At 45.1% G+C, this 17,266-nt stretch overlaps 1 protein-coding gene across 2 annotated transcripts in view; it reads left to right on the top strand.

Moving 5' to 3' along the window:
* Positions 1-1,613: 1,613 nt before the first annotated feature.
* The window catches only part of UBE2W (ubiquitin conjugating enzyme E2 W), a 199,623-nt gene continuing 183,970 nt past the window's right edge, over positions 1,614-17,266 (top strand). The window contains exon 1 of one of the 2 annotated variants that reach the window (XM_086965888.1): positions 1,614-1,745. In XM_086965888.1, the coding sequence (XP_086822014.1) occupies positions 1,731-1,745 (15 nt within the window). In that variant the 5' untranslated portion in view covers positions 1,614-1,730. Of the gene's footprint in view, positions 1,746-3,071; positions 3,133-17,266 lie in introns of those variants that run through there. The other variant, XM_086965887.1, reaches the window with a different exon arrangement.

The raw sequence follows: 17,266 nt of genomic DNA, 5'->3' as shown, positions 1-17,266 counted from the left end.
TGATTGATCATGGGCCGGACAACTGAAAAGTGGGTTTTACCGTCATGCAATACTTTTGGTGTGGATACATGTGATTGGACAGTTCATAAATATTAGGTGTTTGTCTGGAATGTGATTTTTGGCATAAAAAGGGATGACTTGCTTTGTAAAATTGAGCAGTCTCTTGAGAACTCATACCGTGTTGATTTCTAGGACTTGAATCCGGTCCAGGGAAGGCATGGCTTGGCAGTTCGGGCTGGACTGTTCCCATGAGGCACAGGGTCAGACTGATTGTTTGATTGGTTCAGATGCTCCGTCCATGACCACCCCCTTTTGTACTGCTTTGTTCGCCATAAGTTGGCAGGGTATGCTCAGACATGAGTCCCTTGCTCACTTTGCCACTGGATTCAAGCAAGTCTAGCAGGAGACGGCTGTAATGCCAGAAACCGGTCCTAGGAAGCTTATTTCCGGTCCAGGGTGGCATGGCTTGGCAGTTCGAGCTGGACTGTTCCCATGAGGCACAGGGTCAGACTGATTTGCATATGGCCATGTCTGAACTTGGGTGGCAGAGTGGGCTAAAGAACGGTGATGGATTAAACCCATATCTGTTGACTGGGTGTGAGTGTTTGATTGGTTCAGATGCTCCGTCCATCACCACCCCCTTTTGTACCGCTTTGTTCGCATTAAGTTGGCAGGGTATGCTCAGACGTGAGTCCCTTGCTCACTTTGCCACTGGATTCAAGCCAGCCTGGCTGAAGACGGCTGTAATGCCAGAAACCGGTCCTAGGAAGTTTTTTTCCGGTCCAGGGAAGGCATTGCTTGGCAGTTCGGGCTGGACTGTTCCCATGAGGCACAGGGTCAGACTGATTTGCATATGGCCATGTCTGAATTGGGGTAGCAGAGTTGGCTAAAGAACGGTGATGGATTAAACCCAGATCTGTTGACTGGATGTGAGTGTTTGATTGGTTCAGATGCTCCGTCCAACACCACCCCCTTTTGTACCGCTTTGTACTCATTGGCAATCAGATTTCTTCTGGTGATGCAGCTGGGTAATTTTTATTTGTTGATAAATAAAATCTAATGTATTTGTAACAAGACTTTCCTGTGTGCCTTTCCAGTTAGTGATCTTTAACGCAGCTGTAGAACACATTTAAAAGTGTTTTCTAATTACAGTTGCTGTTTTTAGAATGTACAGATAACGGCTAAAAATACCGGCTTTAGGATGATTTTGAAACCCAATCCCCAGTTATTTAGGTGGCATCCCCTATTTGTATGGTGCAAAGCCCATCCAGCGTTGCTTCAATTTCACACGATGAAGTATTTAATGTACAAGATAGCACCATGGTTGATTCTGAGAGGAGCGGGAGTCCACTTAATTAAACGTCGGCGTTAAATTGAACCCATAACCCCTTCTGTCCAGAAGCGTTTTCGTGGGTTCTCTTCGCACAGCGCTCCTTCCTTCAAACTTATAACCGGAACCCAAGAACAGCGAGCTAATCAGCTGAATAAAAAATGTGCTGGCATTCTCTTTCTTAGCTGTTTGTTTGCATAATCTGAAGCCTCCGGTTCTGTAATAGAAATTGTGCAACTTCCCATTTCAAGAAGAGGCGTGGTTAAACTGCAAGGTTGGCGCATGCGCACTCGCTTCCAGGTACGTGCTACCCACGTGATCGATGCGCCGTCGCTAGGCCGTTTCCTGTGATGGAAGCAGCGGCTGCCGCAGAGTGCGGGGGAGGGGCGGGGATTCCATCATGGCGTCAATGCAGGTGAGGGGTGCGCTGCTTATCCTAATCTTTCCTTTAAGAGATCTGTACTGGTGGCCTTCAGAGGCCGAGGTCCAAAGTCATAGCTGTGGCAGCTCCCTAGACTTTGAACTATCAGCAGTCGCGTTAAGAGGTTCTTGTGGTGGTGACTGTAGCGTCCCGGTAGACTTTTAGGGACATTGCAGAGGAACGGCTAAAGGCTGCTCCCTGCCAATAAGCATTGTCATGTTTAAAAGGGGCGAGGACGAGTTCAGTGTCCCATCTGGTGTTGGTGTTTAATTGTGCCGTTAAATATGGTTTTGAATGGCTTTTCAGTTGACATTTGCCTGCGGGCAGGTGTAAGGGCAGAGGCAAGTGCTGAATGTAGAAGGGCAGGTATGGTGTCAAGTGGCAGGTTGCGTTTGAGACGGAAATGTTAGCCACGGCTTTGTTCGGTATTTGTGAACAGTTGTCGGGTAGATGGTGTGTCTATGTAGGGAGGTATTTTGAGCGTCTAGAACGACAGGTGTTGTGTTGCAATTTCTGCTATTGTCTTTTGTTTACTTCGAGTGATCAACGCTCCTTCAGGGGGACTTGCAGAATCCGAGGTCTGTGACTGCCCTCGTTAGATGCACTCGTCCTCACTTTGAATATAAAACTATACGTTTGAGTCGACCTAGCAAGATCACCTGTGCTTCTGACCGGCTCAGCAGCTGCTTCCTCTCACTCCGCACTTTGCCTTCGGATTCCTGCGGTTTCGTCCCCCCACAACTTTATCTTCTTTCTGGGTGGCTCTCTAAGAACTCCTCATAAAGCATCGGCTTACAAATAGGCTTCACGATCCTTGGCAACCTCTTGTAGTGCTGTCCGATGTACTTTATTTAATTCGAGGGTTTAAGTCACACCTTGGTTTTATTGCAGTCTACCTATAAATAGTGTTACGAATACCCAGTCCGGAACAAAGCAGTCTGTATTTATGATTTTGTTTTGATTTCTTTGAATCGGTTAGTGCTTACAATGTGTTTTTTTTTTTTTAAATACCCCATAGGATTGTGTGTGCGATATATAAACACGCATAAGAAATGCAGTAGGTCTCGCTTTTACTTGAGTTAGAGCTATTGTTGTTGTAAATGACAATGTCTTTTACCCAGGTGTAATGGATGTATGTAGTGTGCAGTGGAATGATGTGGATTGGAATCAGTTGTGGAATTGTGTGGTGTGGATTTGTGTATTGTGCCATCAGAGACGTACAAGTTAAGAGTTAGCACTCAACGCTGTTTGGAATAATGCACACTAGTTGTACAAGTTTGTTTCTCGTTGGATACCATTGCCTATGTTTCTGTAGAGAGAGAGACAATCGAGGACAAAAATGGCAGCAGAATACTCCAGGAATCTTTTTCAACATACAGGGGTATGTAAAATTAAGTTTCAGTTAATATACTTGAGGCTACCCTAGGCAAGGTAAGAAGCGAAGTCTACAGTTATAGAGCACGCCATAAAACTGAATTGGCTCTATACTCTCAATTAGCAGCTGTAATCACACAAGTCAAATGTGTTTGTTTAATTGACGTTGAAAGGATGAAATGATGAAGTGGCCGTAGCGTGAGTTTAAACTATGGCCTACATGTCTTTGAACGGTGCACCAACCCCCTGATAGTTCTCACTGGTGAGGAAAAACATGCCCTTTGCCGCAAGACAACTTAATGCTGATTCTGCAAAGGAATAAATGTTGGCAACGGAGAAATACAGGACAGACCCACTGGACTTGCAATGTTAATGGTGCAAATACCAGTTATAATGGTCCTTATACCCTACTTTCATTAAGTGATATTGCACCTGTGTTTTACACTCCTAATTTCCGGATGTTTTTGTTGATGGGTAACTTCTATACTACATTTGTACACAAAAAAGTGTTGGACATTGTATTTTTTATGTTGCGAATTCTGATAATTTTCTATTTTTCCTTGCTTTGGTATTGTTCATTCTTTTTACTAGACTGATGGTTAGCATTTAATTTCAGCCACTGAAAAATAGTGAATCAAGTTCTCTCATTTGAAGGGAGAGTGTTCTGGCAAGTCAGAACCTGAGCATAAAAAAGATCACCTCTCTAAGTTAATTAAAAGCCTTGTTTGTCCACTAGTTGGTTGAGCTTCTAGTCTCTGTAGATGGAGATTAGACTAGGATCTTACTAGTCAAATATGAGGAACAACCCTTTAAAGCATTTGTATACCAATTGTCTTAGCAAGTTCAAGTTCAAAAGACCTTTATTCGAATTTCATAAAATTCATAAAAGTACCGAACACAGCAAAAACACACATATACATGTAATACAAACAATTATATAAATAGCATTCCATGATAACAAAGTAATTCATACAGTGATTGAGCAGTAAATTTCATTTTCTTATAACATTTTTACAGTAGTATCATTGTGACTAGTTTCTGATTTCAGGGACTTTCCATTGTCTTACGTGCACGTATGGCTAGTCTTAAAAAAGTGCTAGTGCGAAAGGTCAGTTCATCGGTATCCAGGGTAAGCAGCAGCATATAAGATTCTTGAAGTGTGAGAGGTCTATGTTTTCTAAAATATGGGGTTAAAAACCATTTAATATATCTTACATAAAATTTACAGAAAAATAGAAAGTGCAGGTCATCTTGAGTGCTTATACCATCGCAAGGGCATGGAGTAAGGTCTGTACTATGTCGGTACCCCAAAGGAAAAGACAGCAAAAATTTCACAGTTCCAGCCCTTAAACGAAACAATAGAGATCGCTCCCAGTTTGACATAGGGAGGGAAAGGTAGGGCGGCAGAATTTGCATACAGAGACCATTTCCTATGTATTTCTTGACCCTTGATTTCTGAGATTCTCTTCCTATGCGCCCATTACGATAAAGTGCATAAAGTGCTTTTTGTACCTCGAATTTATCCTTTGGTTCAATTGCCATTGGGTCAGTGAACAAAATGCCTCTACCAATTTCATTAAGTGATTTAAGAACTTCTTTAAACCAGGGAATCTGCATACCATATTCACAATTTAGGCAGTCCTTGATGATATTTTGTGTAGGGACAGCAGCATCATTCCTCCAGATTCTAATCCAGAAGAGAGCTGGTCTTGCTTTGATAAAATCACTTATATAGGGGAGGTTAAGTTCATTATGGCAAATAAAATCAGAAGAGGAAATCGGTGCACCCAGCACTTTTCTGCAGAAACGATTTTCCTCTCTTTGGATACAGATGCTACTATCCGATCCCCAAACTTCAGCTCCATACGTAGCGACAGGAGAACACTGTAATTTAAAAATCTTAACAATAGCCTTTGAGGCACCAATTTTCTTTGGGCGGGGGAGACTCAGAACAGAATTGTTGGCTTTCGAGAACTTGCTCGTGGCGTGGGCCAAATGCCCACTCCACGAGCTGTTCGCAGCGAAAACCAACCCCAAATAAGGAAACTTATGAACAGATTCTAGTTTATCTGTTCCAATTCGAATTGTACTGAGTTTCCTTTTGCCCGGCCCACAGGACATAATAAAAGACTTTTTAAAATTAACTTTCAGGTCCTGTCCCTCCATAAAATTTACAAAACTATGTACAAGCAGACATAGGGCGTTAGGTGTGCGTGCCATAAGGACAGCATCGTCTGCATATAAAAGCACAGGTAGGGAATTGCCTAAAATTGTTGGGACATCAGGGGTGGCTTTCTTTAGACAGTTGGACAGGCCATTGATGTAAATGATAAACAACAGGGGTGCTAAAACGCACCCCTGTCTCACCCCCCTCCCTATCTCAATAGCTCCCGATACCTCTCCGCCCATCCCGATACGTACCCGTGCTTTCAGGTCAGTATGGAGATAGGCTAAAAATCTAACGAGAGTGGCATCAAGGCCATTGGACAGGAGGATTGACCAAAGCTTAGATCTGTTCACAAGATCAAATGCGGATGAGAGATCCATAAAAGCTAGGTAGGCAGGGGATGAGCAGGCAATGCAATATTTGTCGATTATCAATTTGAGATTTAAACATTGCTCCACTGTTCCTACCCCGCTCCTGAACCCCATCTGACAGGGATCTAAAAAGTCAGTATCAGCCGCCCATTCCAATACCCTATTATAAATTATACGTCCTAGTATTTTTAAAGTATTATCCAGAAGGGAAATGGGACGATAATTTGCTGGGTCTGATCCGTCTCCCTTTTTGTAAATAGGAACGATGATACTAGTAGCCCAGGTGACAGGCATGGCTACTTTTGGGAGACTGTTAAAGATGTTACAGAGTATTGGTGACCATAGCTCGACATTGTGTTTGATAATATCGATAGGAAGACCGTCTGGTCCGGGTGCCTTGTTACCTAGGCTCTCTTTTATGGCTTTCCTAACTTCTTGATCCAAAATCTGTAAACCCTCTGATTGACCTGTATTAGGGAGAGAATGCTCATCAGGGGGGGCAGCATAAATTTTAGAAAAATGGGTCTCCCAGGCTGCACTTGTTATATTGCAGCTGATTTGTGTGAGCTCTTTGCCCATTTCCCTCGTTCTCCTGACAGCCGACCAAAATGGGCCGCTGCCACCCAGGTTGGCGCTAATGACCAGCTTTTCCCAGTGTTCGGAGAGCAAGTTTGCCTTCCTTTCCGATATTTTATCTTTGTAGTTTTTCCTGGCGGCTCGAACTACATCTTTGCACCTAGGTTTGGCAGAGAGGGCCTTTCTTAAATCTCTGTTGGCCACGGAGCAAGATGAATCAAACCACCGTGGCTCATTGCATTCATTAGGAAGTGGGACAGACAGGAGGGTTTTAATATTTGAGCATAAAGCTTCAAAGTCTACAATCAATTTTTCGTTATTTGTACTTGGGGACGAAAGAGATTTCAACAAATCGGGATATATCTCCTGAACAGTATCTATAATGGCCCCACAATCAATTCCCCTCCATTTTAAGCGAAGGCCATCAATTGAAGGTGTAATGTCCCTTGCCCCATTTAGATTCATAAAAATTGGACTGGGTACAAAATTAAAAGTAACTAACAATGGATTGTGATCGCTGAAAGACGTTTGCACCACAGAAGTTTTAGTTACACAATCTGTTAGCAGTGGTGATGTAAATATGTAATCGATAATTGAACCGTTATCCCTGCCCTTGAACGTGGGGGCATAAGGAAAATTCATATCATACCCTACACTCATTACATCAACAAGATCAAAATCAGATAGTATTCTAATCAGTTCCAATCCCCTGCGGTCATCACAATAAACAGGGTTAGTGGATCCATAGTTCTCTAAAAGTTTCACGTTAAAATCACCCCCTATCAGAATGCCAGTCTTTGTATCTACTGATAAGGAACAATCAATCATATTTAGAACCTTAGACAATGCAACAAAGTTTTTGTTCGGTACACCATAAAAATCATTGTTGTAAAAATTAATTAAATAAATCGTGGTCTTTGATTTTAGTTTATATTCAAGGATTTGAATATTGGGATTGGCAAGGTTATCTAGCTTCAGATCTCTGATTATACCACCAGCCAGGATTCTAATCCCCATAAAAAGACCACCCACTGCTCGACCGAAACTAGGTTTTGCTGACGTCCGGCTAAAGCAGTGATAGCCTTCAATGTACAGATTATCAACAGCCCAAGTTTCTTGAAACATAAGTATGTCCGCATCATTAATTAGTTCAATCCATGCAGGGTCCGAGAGCTTGGATTCTAAACCTGCAACGTTCCAGCTTAGGATTGATAAGCCGTGTTTGGTTCCATGTTTAACAAGTCTGTTCCCAGTATTCCCATTATCGTAGTGAAGTAGTTCATTGGAAGTGGGCAGAATACTGTCAGACGATATAGTTTCTGTAGAACCAATCTGGTCCTGGTACAATACAGCTGGAGTTGTGAGACCCTCTGAATTACAAGCTTTCACATCGTTGCACATTTCGTTATCGGCCGATATACTCAGTCAGTCCTGTTCATCTAGAGTAGATAAATAATCGAACCGATTGTAAGTGGGGATGTTATACATTGGCCTAATTTCAGTCATCGGTGTAAACTGGAACGGATTAGAGACTGGGTAAGGCCTATCTCTGTAATTGTTCTGATGCATGGTTGGAGCTTGAAAGTAGTGCGGAGGGTTGGGAGTTGGGATTGGCATTGGGGGTTGAGGATGCCAGTTACGGCTGTTAGAGTGGTTGGCGTTGGGATTCTGATTCTGGATAAAAAGGGGTGATTTGATCCTTGCTCCAAAGTTCAGATCTTGGAAAGAATTTGTGGGGAGATTAGCCGTGGCTTGTTCAGGGGGTATCAGGTGTCTGTAAAAGTATCCTAAGGGAAGGAGTGTGGTGTTAAATTCCCAGGGCGATGGTAGAGGGGCACTGGCAAGGGTTTTCTCTGCCCATTGTGGATTTCTAAAGCTTATGGTGACACAGTCGCCCTCAAATTTTTTCCTGAGTGGGCCTATCCAACCCACTCGCTGGGTGTTAATAATCTCCCTTGCACCATCAATAGGGTAATTGCAGTTGGCAATTAGCCAGTGCAAGGTTTTATTTTTGAGAGATGTGGGATTTTCGTCCTGATCCTTCCTTAACTTGGTAACGTTTACTAACACTAATACATATGCGCCGCATTCCGGTGGAAGGTTAATGCGGGCAGGGACTTGCCTAACTGTTTTTAATATTGGTTGGGCCGTGGTAGGGCTACTTGTGGAAGTTGCAGACTGACCTATGGTAGTCCCATTTGGAGGTTTGGTGTTAATATTGGTGTTAGTGCCAGGGGCCTTCCTTTTGTCTGAGACTGCGTTATTGGTATGCAATATTGATGTTTTTTTCTGACTAGTGGTTGGACCATTTGAATTAACCAATATGGCAGGTGAAGCTTTGTGTACAATGTTTGTGTTTGTTGGAGGTGCCTGAGGAGTATTAGATTTGGTGCCTGCTGTTTTAGTGGTATTACTATTATTTATACTCTTTGCAGGACCTTCCTTCAGAAAATTCTTAATAGGGATACTCAGTTCGGCTAATTGTTTTTCTATCCGAGTAAGCCTACTTTCAATGGGGGATAAATAAATACTTAATAATTCCCCCAACCTTTCCAACATAGGGTCGTGTGCATTGTCAGTGTTATCATTGGTATCCATTGTTCTGCCCTGCTGAACCATTTCACTTTCATCCCCTTGAGAGATTACCGTGACCCTGCTCGCATTGTGGTTAGGGACAGAGTTGGTGTTTTTCCCAGACTTTCTTTGTATCCGGCCATATTTCCTGACCTTTGTAGTCCGGGGCTTCGGTGCATGTAATTTTTGTTTTTGAACTGCACCCTCGCGTCTGCCTCTCAATTGCCTGGTGTTGTCAGCAGATATTGCTTTAGGAGAGGGGTTGATGGGTAGATCTGGGTTTTTTTCTAAATCCGTACTGATATCAGTGTCTGAATCTAACAGGGGAATGGAAGCTGAGAGGTTAACCTCACTAGGAATGGTGTGAATGTCAGCACATACATTAAGTAGGGGTCTGATGTTATTTGGCATGGCCTGTGCAGGTGTAGTGGCAGCGGCAATAAGGCCAAGTGAAGAGCGTTTGGCGTGAGCCAGATCTTGTGATACCCTGCGTTCTAGAAGGCAAATGCCCTGATTGATGGCATCATTGGCCTTAGTTATAAAATGGTCAATGGGGCCGGTCACAGGGCCAGCCCCAGTGGCAGCTGTTTTACTGCGAGTGCCCCTTGGAGACGTGCTGAAAATTGCTTACCCTTGTTCAAGAGAATGGGTAACTACACAATACAGGGAGCAAGATTGTTAGAGACAGCGGGCAGATAGTCCCAACCACAGTGAACAACAGTATTTACAGTATCAACAGTCCCTAGATTGGGGGTGACAACACAGTAAAGTGGACCGATAAGTCAAAGAGAGTACCTTGTGAAGGAAGCGATAGGGGAAGGGAAAGGGCCCCGTCCCGTCCTCCTCGTGCCTCTGAGGGCCACAGAGGGCCCGCCCTTTGCCCGGGCTTAGCCCCGGCCGCTCCCGACTCGCGGGGCGACTGGGGAGGTCAGCCTTTTACAGGCGCCTCCGGGCGCTCTTCCGGCGTCACTGTCGCGCTCCCGCCCCAGGGGCTGCTGGGGAGTGTAGTCCGCTGGACCGGGGCTGCCTCCCGGCGTTCTGCTGCTCTTGCCGTTTCCCTCACGGCTCTGGCCCGATGGCACAACACAGGTGAGATTAACGGTGTTCCCCCCTGGGCTCCCGGGGGGTCAGCCTTTTACAGGCGCCTCCGGGCGCTCTTCCGGCGTCACTGTCGCGCTCCCGCCCCAGGGGCTGCTGGGGAGTGTAGTCCGCTGGACCGGGGCTGCCTCCCGGCGTTCTGCTGCTCTTGCCGTTTCCCTCACGGCTCTGGCCCGATGGCACAACACAGGTGAGATTAACGGTGTTCCCCCCTGGGCTCCCGGGGGGTCAGCCTTTTACAGGCGCCTCCGGGCGCTCTTCCGGCGTCACTGTCGCGCTCCCGCCCCAGGGGCTGCTGGGGAGTGTAGTCCGCTGGACCGGGGCTGCCTCCCGGCGTTCTGCTGCTCTTGCCGTTTCCCTCACGGCTCTGGCCCGATGGCACAACACAGGTGAGATTAACGGTGTTCCCCCCTGGGCTCCCGGGGGGTCAGCCTTTTACAGGCGCCTCCGGGCGCTCTTCCGGCGTCACTGTCGCGCTCCCGCCCCAGGGGCTGCTGGTGAGTGTAGTCCGCTGGACCGGGGCTGCCTCCCGGCGTTCTGCTGCTCTTGCCGTTTCCCTCACGGCTCTGGCCCGATGGCACAACACAGGTGAGATTAACGGTGTTCCCTCCTGGGCTCCCGGGGGGTCAGCCTTTTACAGGCGCCTCCGGGCGCTCTTCCGGCGTCACTGTCGCGCTCCCGCCCCAGGGGCTGCTGGGGAGTGTAGTCCGCTGGACCGGGGCTGCCTCCCGGCGTTCTGCTGCTCTTGCCGTTTCCCTCACGGCTCTGGCCCGATGGCACAACACAGGTGAGATTAACGGTGTCTTAGCTTAAAGTAAATCCTATCTTTCACTTTTAGGTAGTGTATGGATTTTCTACTTGTCTAGATGTGTCTTTCCATATTCAACGATTAGAAAGATGTATGCATTCTGTGCCTCCCGTAAACAGTTACAATTTTGGTCATTTAAGCTAGCGTTTATTTCATTGTACTAATACAGTATTACCACTTTAAATGCCTCCCAGAGTGTGGATGCTGACTGAACTGAATCCAAGTTGTGTGTGAAAAAGTTTAGTATGTCTTTGCGTATCTCTTCCGAAATGCAGCATCTAGGAGCGTGACTGGTGATAGTCTTCAGCTGAAAGCACAAGGGGGTACACATTGTAGATGCAGTGTTATCCGCACCAGGGCACGGTTAGCTAAACTACGCTGTAAATGGGAGACCAAAGTGGTCCGGTGCTAACATCTCCAGCCAAAATTCCAGTCAGGACCATGCATTATGAAAAGCTAGATACAGGTGCTTTATCAGAACTGTGGGTGTGCTCACCGCCAGACATCTATCAAACACCTAATTGATCGTCCATAACAGCGTTAAGGTCTCCTCCCCAAATCAAAGCACGGTGGCCTAAAGTAGTCATTTTCACCTAGATCCTTTGCAGGGATCATCACAATTTGGTCCATATATCGCAGCCAACTTCACCTGCGAGTATAACAAACCACCTCCCAGGGTCCATAAAAAATTGTGACATTTTCCATGGGGCTTTTTTCCGTAAAAGCACTGTGATGCCCCTGATATAATTGGAATATCTAGAGGTGCAAATTTCCCCCCACCATATACTATAGGAGGAGGGGCGGCTCAGACGTGCTAATTACAAATAGCAAATTTCTACTTTGTCTTTTTAAGTATGCATGTATGAGGCATGATTTTCTATAATCCATCAAGACAGCAAATGTTCAAAGTAATACATGAGATATTAGTCATGAGGGTTTTTGTTAGTGAAATGGGGTATGACAAGTGGAGGCCTGCAAAGTGAAACCCACAGTGCACGCTGTCAATAGTGAGAGGGGTGTGCGACGAAGAAAGGAAAGAAAAAGAAAACGGAGGGCAAAAATACGAGAGACCAATCCCATACCTTCCCCTGCCCACCTCAACCACCCAATTTGGCTGAGATACCTTTCCTAACTATGAACAGACTGTGATTGTAGTTTGGGAAACATCCTGTGGCGACAAGGACATATAGTAGCCCCCCTCCACCTCCCCCAGTTTCCCACAAGGTGATGCCAAAATGACAAGCACGGCACATTCAATCATTGTCACTGAGTCGGGCCTTCTCAGGATGAGGCGAGGCCACCGGAGAACGTCTTGACTTGGTAATGTGTGTATCAAATTTTAAAGCTGACGTAGTATCTGTGAAAAAGTGTATTTTCCCTTCAAAGGGGGTATGTAAGTTGGCCTGGTAAAGGAGAGTGTATGGGCTGCAAAAAAGATTATGGCTCACTGGGCCCGTCCGGAAACAACTTCATGTGAGATAAGGGATTGGAACGCCTTGAGGTCCTCAGCCATGTCAAGGGTTCTTGTTAGCGGGACGGATATATAGAGAAGTTTGTGCGGACAGGCCCACCAGCATCTCTCTGTGCCCTCCTTAGGGTCTCTAATGTACTTGGCCAGGAAGGCGGCCATGCGGGCATCTGTATCAGGGGTCAGTTCTACCTTGTCACAGGCGGGGGCGTCTGCAAACCTTATTGGAAGGGGCTTGCTTGCAAAGCCTCCCAGCCACGTAAATGACTCAGCCCGGGACCACTCAGCGATTAGGGGTGCAACAGCTCATTGGGGTCAAGCATGTCAGAGGGTTTTTCATATGGTGTGCATCCCGAAGTAGCTTCGCCATCCAGTGTAGAGACATGTAGGGACTGAGTCGTCATACCCCATCAGTACCAATTGACCCAAATCCGACTAGCTTATAGTTCCACACCTACTCTCCTAACCATTCCAGAGATGCAAGTGATTTGGCACTCCAGAACACAACACTCCGACCCTCTCTGGGATCGCGGTAGGAGGTCACCCCCTTTTGTTCGTTCACTTGTACTTGTCTACAATAAACAAAGAAGAGGCACAAGGAAAGTATGCAATAGCTGCGCCACAATTAGAAAACACATGCAGGTCAATAATGTCATTACCATTGTCAAAAGACCGTAGATAATAAAAAGCCCTGTCCTATTATCTGACAGATTTGCCTAAACCCCGCCTCCCCACTGAAGGTAAGTGTTTATAGACTACAGATCTCTGGGTGCAGTGGTAAACTCTATACCTTAGCATACACTGATAGTTGTTCTACATCCTAGCCGACATCTCCCTCTTGCCTCAGGATCATTAGTCTGCGTCTCAGTCTCTTCTAAAGTCGTCCAGCACGACATGTCCTGAGTTATGACTAAAAGTGTGTTGAAAAACAGCAGCTGGGTTACTTTATTATATCTAGGTGCTAATTTCTGACCACAAAGAATAGCGAAAAGCAATGTTGTTTGACCTTGCCTAGGCTGTTCAGACTAAATGTCAGGAAAAGAATAAAATTAAAAAACGTGTTCTCGCTATGTGGGGAAAATACATTGTGGCGCAAAACAAATGTGCTATTTGGTAACAAGTGCAAAGCAAAAGCAGCCTACAATGTGCATAGTTAGGCTAACTTAGGTAAAAGATCTTTTGTGGCTGTGTAGGAAATGCACAACACCCTCCATTTGGTTCGGGCAATAGCATAACAAGTAACTAAACAATATGAATGTAATCCTAGAATAAGTACATTTAAAGCACGGATATGTAGCCAAATTATTTTATGTATGATTACTAATATAAAAGCAGAGAAAGGAAAAAGAAATGTCAATTCAGAAAAATAGTCAAATGTTTATTGCATTGGAGGTATCCATGATGTCACTCGCAAATTCAAAGGCCAGGAGCTCCAAAATGGAGTTCATCTCCGCAGAAGACCATTGATCTATAGCCTAGGTCACAAGTTCCAAACAACAAACATGATCCTCGGTCTCAGCTAAAGCTGAGATTGCTACAGGACAACCTGCATCCATGTTAATAGAGCCACTATTTGGTGATTCATGTGCAGATGCGCGTCTCTCCTCAGAAAGGAGTGGCTCATAACTCGCACCATGCAGAAGCCGCACATCCAAACAACAACTTTGGTAATGGGTCGATAAAGGACTCATCAGCACTTCCATGTCTATGGGAATAAAAGTCTGCAAAGCCAGGCAGCTATCCACTGCCCATTCGAAGGGGCACCAGAGACAGTAGAACATGGGTTTCATGCAGGTAAACCAGGCAGGTTGGAATCTTAGCGACCAATCAAGGTCCATTTCTTGGAGACGCAAGATTGCAAAGTAGCAAAGCATAAGCCCAGAACACTGCTGGAGCGGTGATAGTTACAGAGGGCTTGTAAATGTAACAGCCATTGCGAAAGCGAAAATAGGATAAAAATGCCGCAAATGAGGAATAACAGCTGCAGGAATCCGCCAAACACACAAAAAAAAGCAAATGAATACGCCGTTATTACTCCGAAAATAATTTTGAAAGGAACTAACTAATCCAGAACTTATAACCTTTGAAGAAGTGTGCAAGACTGGCAGTGTTTAGATGCATTAAACATTCTATGAACTAATTCACCAAAATGTAGTGGAATGTTTGTGTTTTGCAGTGCCTGAATCTCGCTGGATGCCCTCTCCACCTGTAATTCGAAGGTCTTTCGGGCAGATGTGAGAGTCACTGCTTTTTGAAACTAGTGCTTTTTGTATGCTTAGCTTATTAAAATCTGCTTTCAAAGTCAGAATGGAAGGCCATAGCGGGCTATCAACAACTCCGTGCATGGGGGGAAATAGAACATTATTACAGCACATAATAGTTTGAGAAACCGACAACGCATGAATTTCCTGCATTCCGCTGCAATCTTGATATCTAAGCATCAAAAAGCTACAATTCGAAAGGACAGTAATAAGTGGGAGCATTGGAGGAGCTGTATTCCTTTTAAAAAAGACAAGCCAAATTTGCCAATGTGGCGTTACATGCTTCGTGTAAAGAAACTTGTTTGCACACGTGTAAATGTTCGACAAGAGAGTTGCATTCTTTTCCAGCAAGGAAGACCTTTTTGCTGGCAGGTTCACAACGATAGGAAAAGGGGGTGACCACAATTCATGAACCAAGCTGCCTCTCAGGGGTTCATATCTACCAACTGGGAAATATTTGATGTAAGCTGTGAATTAAAATGTTGAGCTGGGTAAAGATATTACCCCATGTTTTAACCATGCAGCTGAAGTTGTTTCAGCTACAGTAAATGTGAGCTGTTCTATCTTCTCTAAATGCAGTATTGTATATGTTGCCTCTTTCATTGCCGTCATTTGTTTGCATGTTAAATTGAAAGGTGAAAATAAGAAGCAGGAATGTAGATACCTCCAAGGTACACGCTCATTTGTTAGGGCTTGATGTGTCCATCTGAACTGCATGATCGATCTAGGCTCACTCTGCCTATGACACAATGTTCAATTACAAAAAGAGGGTCCCTGAGCAGCTAAATATGTTTGGAGAAGAATCCAGGGAAGGATACAAGTTACAAAGTTTAACAAAAACTTCTCTAAAAATCTGCATATAAAAACGAAGCGTCAATGATATAAAGGTTCCATACATCAGACCAGATGAATTTATAATTTATTAGTCTTAAAACTTAAATTGTAGATTGTTTTTTAACATATAAAATAGTGGTTTTAATCGGCAAATATAGCTACATAGTTTGTGAGCTCCACATACATAGGCAAACAAATCATGTAAGTACAATGAAAGCAAAAACAACAAGCATTTGCAATGCAATAGGTCTCGCATTAGGAAAGTTTGAGCTATTGGTATTGTAAATGACAATTTTTTTATTTATATGTTGGTTTTGAAAATAGCGAAATTAATAGCTTTGTCATTTACAATGCCAATAGTTATAACTTTAGCAAATGTGACACCTATAGCATTTGTAATGCAATATGTGTTGTATTTACGTGACTTAGATGTATTGATATTGCAAATAACAATGGCTTTTATTATTTTTTAATAATTAAGTTATTGTAATTTATAATGGCAATAGCTTAAACTTTTGTAAATAACTTTTGTGAAGATTATTTTCAGTGTATTTTATTGTGACGAAAATCCAAGAACAGAAGTTAAATATTGACTTTTTTTGTGACATTTGTAATAAAGTTTGAAACATTGAGAGAACATATTTGAACCAGTTGTTGTTGAATGGTTGCACAGATTGATGCTGTGGTGGGGCTGAGTCATGTTGTGGTGGCGATGAGTGATGCTGTGGTGTTCAGTGATACTGTGGTAGCGCATAGTGATGTTGTGGTGCCCCTGAGTGATGTTGTGGTGCCCCTGAGTGATGTTGTGGTGCCCCTGAGTGATGTTGTGGTGCCCCTGAGTGATGTTGTGGTGCCCCTGAGTGATGCTGCGGTGGTGCTGAGTGAAGCTGTGGTAATGCGATAGATAGAGGGAGGGCGATAGAGGGAGGGCGATAGATAGAGGGAGGGCGATAGATAGAGGGAGGGCGATAGATAGAGGGAGGGCGATAGATAGAGGGAGGCCGATAGATAGAGGGAGGCCGATAGATAGAGGGAGGCCGATAGATAGAGGGAGGCCGATAGATAGAGGGAGGCCGATAGATAGAGGGAGGCCGATAGATAGAGGGAGGCCGATAGATAGAGGGAGGCCGATAGATAGATAGAGTGAGGGCGAGAGAGTGATAGATGGTTGTGGCTGTGTGTGTGTCGCTGTGTGTGTGTGATGATGTGTGTGTTGTGTTTGGGGTTGTGTGTATGTGGGTGTGTGTTGTGTTTGGGGTTGTGTGTGCTTGTGTTTGTGTGCATCTGGTTGTGGGGTTGTGTGTGTGGGGTTGTGTGTGTGGGGTTGTGTGTGTGGGGTTGTGTGTGTGGGGTTGTGTGTGTGGGGTTGTGTGTGTGTGTGTGTGGGGTTGTGTGTGTGGGGTTGTGTGGGGTTGTGTGTGTGTGTGTGTGGGGTTGTGTGTGTGTGTGGGGTTGTGTGTGGGGTTGTGTGTGTGTGTGTGGGGTTGTGTGTGTGTGTGTGTGGGGTTGTGTGTGTGTGTGTGGGGTTGTGTGTGTGTGTGTGGGGTTGTGTGTGTGTGTGTGGGGTTGTGTGTGTGTGGGGGGTTGTGTGTGTGTGTGTGTGGGGTTGTGTGTGTGTGTGGGGTTGTGTGTGGGGTTGTGTGTGTGTGTGTGGGGTTGTGTGTGTGTGTGTGGGGTTGTGTGTGTGTGTGGGGTTGTGTGTGTGTGTGTGGGGTTGTGTGTGTGTGGGGGGTTGTGTGTGTGTGGGGGGTTGTGTGTGTGTGTGGGGTTGTGTGTGTGTGTGTGGGGTTGTGTGTGTGTGTGTGGGGTTGTGTGTGTGTGTGTGGGGTTGTGTGTGTGTGTGTGTGGGGTTGTGTGTGTGTGGGGTTGTGTGTGTGTGTGTGTGGGGTTGTGTGTGTGTGTGTGGGGTTGTGTGTGTGTGTGTGTGGGGTTGTGTGTGTGTGGGGTTGTGTGTGTGTGTGTGTGGGGTTGTGTGTGTGTGTGT

Source organism: Lissotriton vulgaris, chromosome 4_1 (assembly GCF_964263255.1).
Source record: "Lissotriton vulgaris chromosome 4_1, aLisVul1.2, whole genome shotgun sequence".
Taxonomy (NCBI): Eukaryota; Metazoa; Chordata; class Amphibia; order Caudata; family Salamandridae; genus Lissotriton; species Lissotriton vulgaris.
This window is presented reverse-complemented; position numbering and strand designations above follow the sequence as displayed.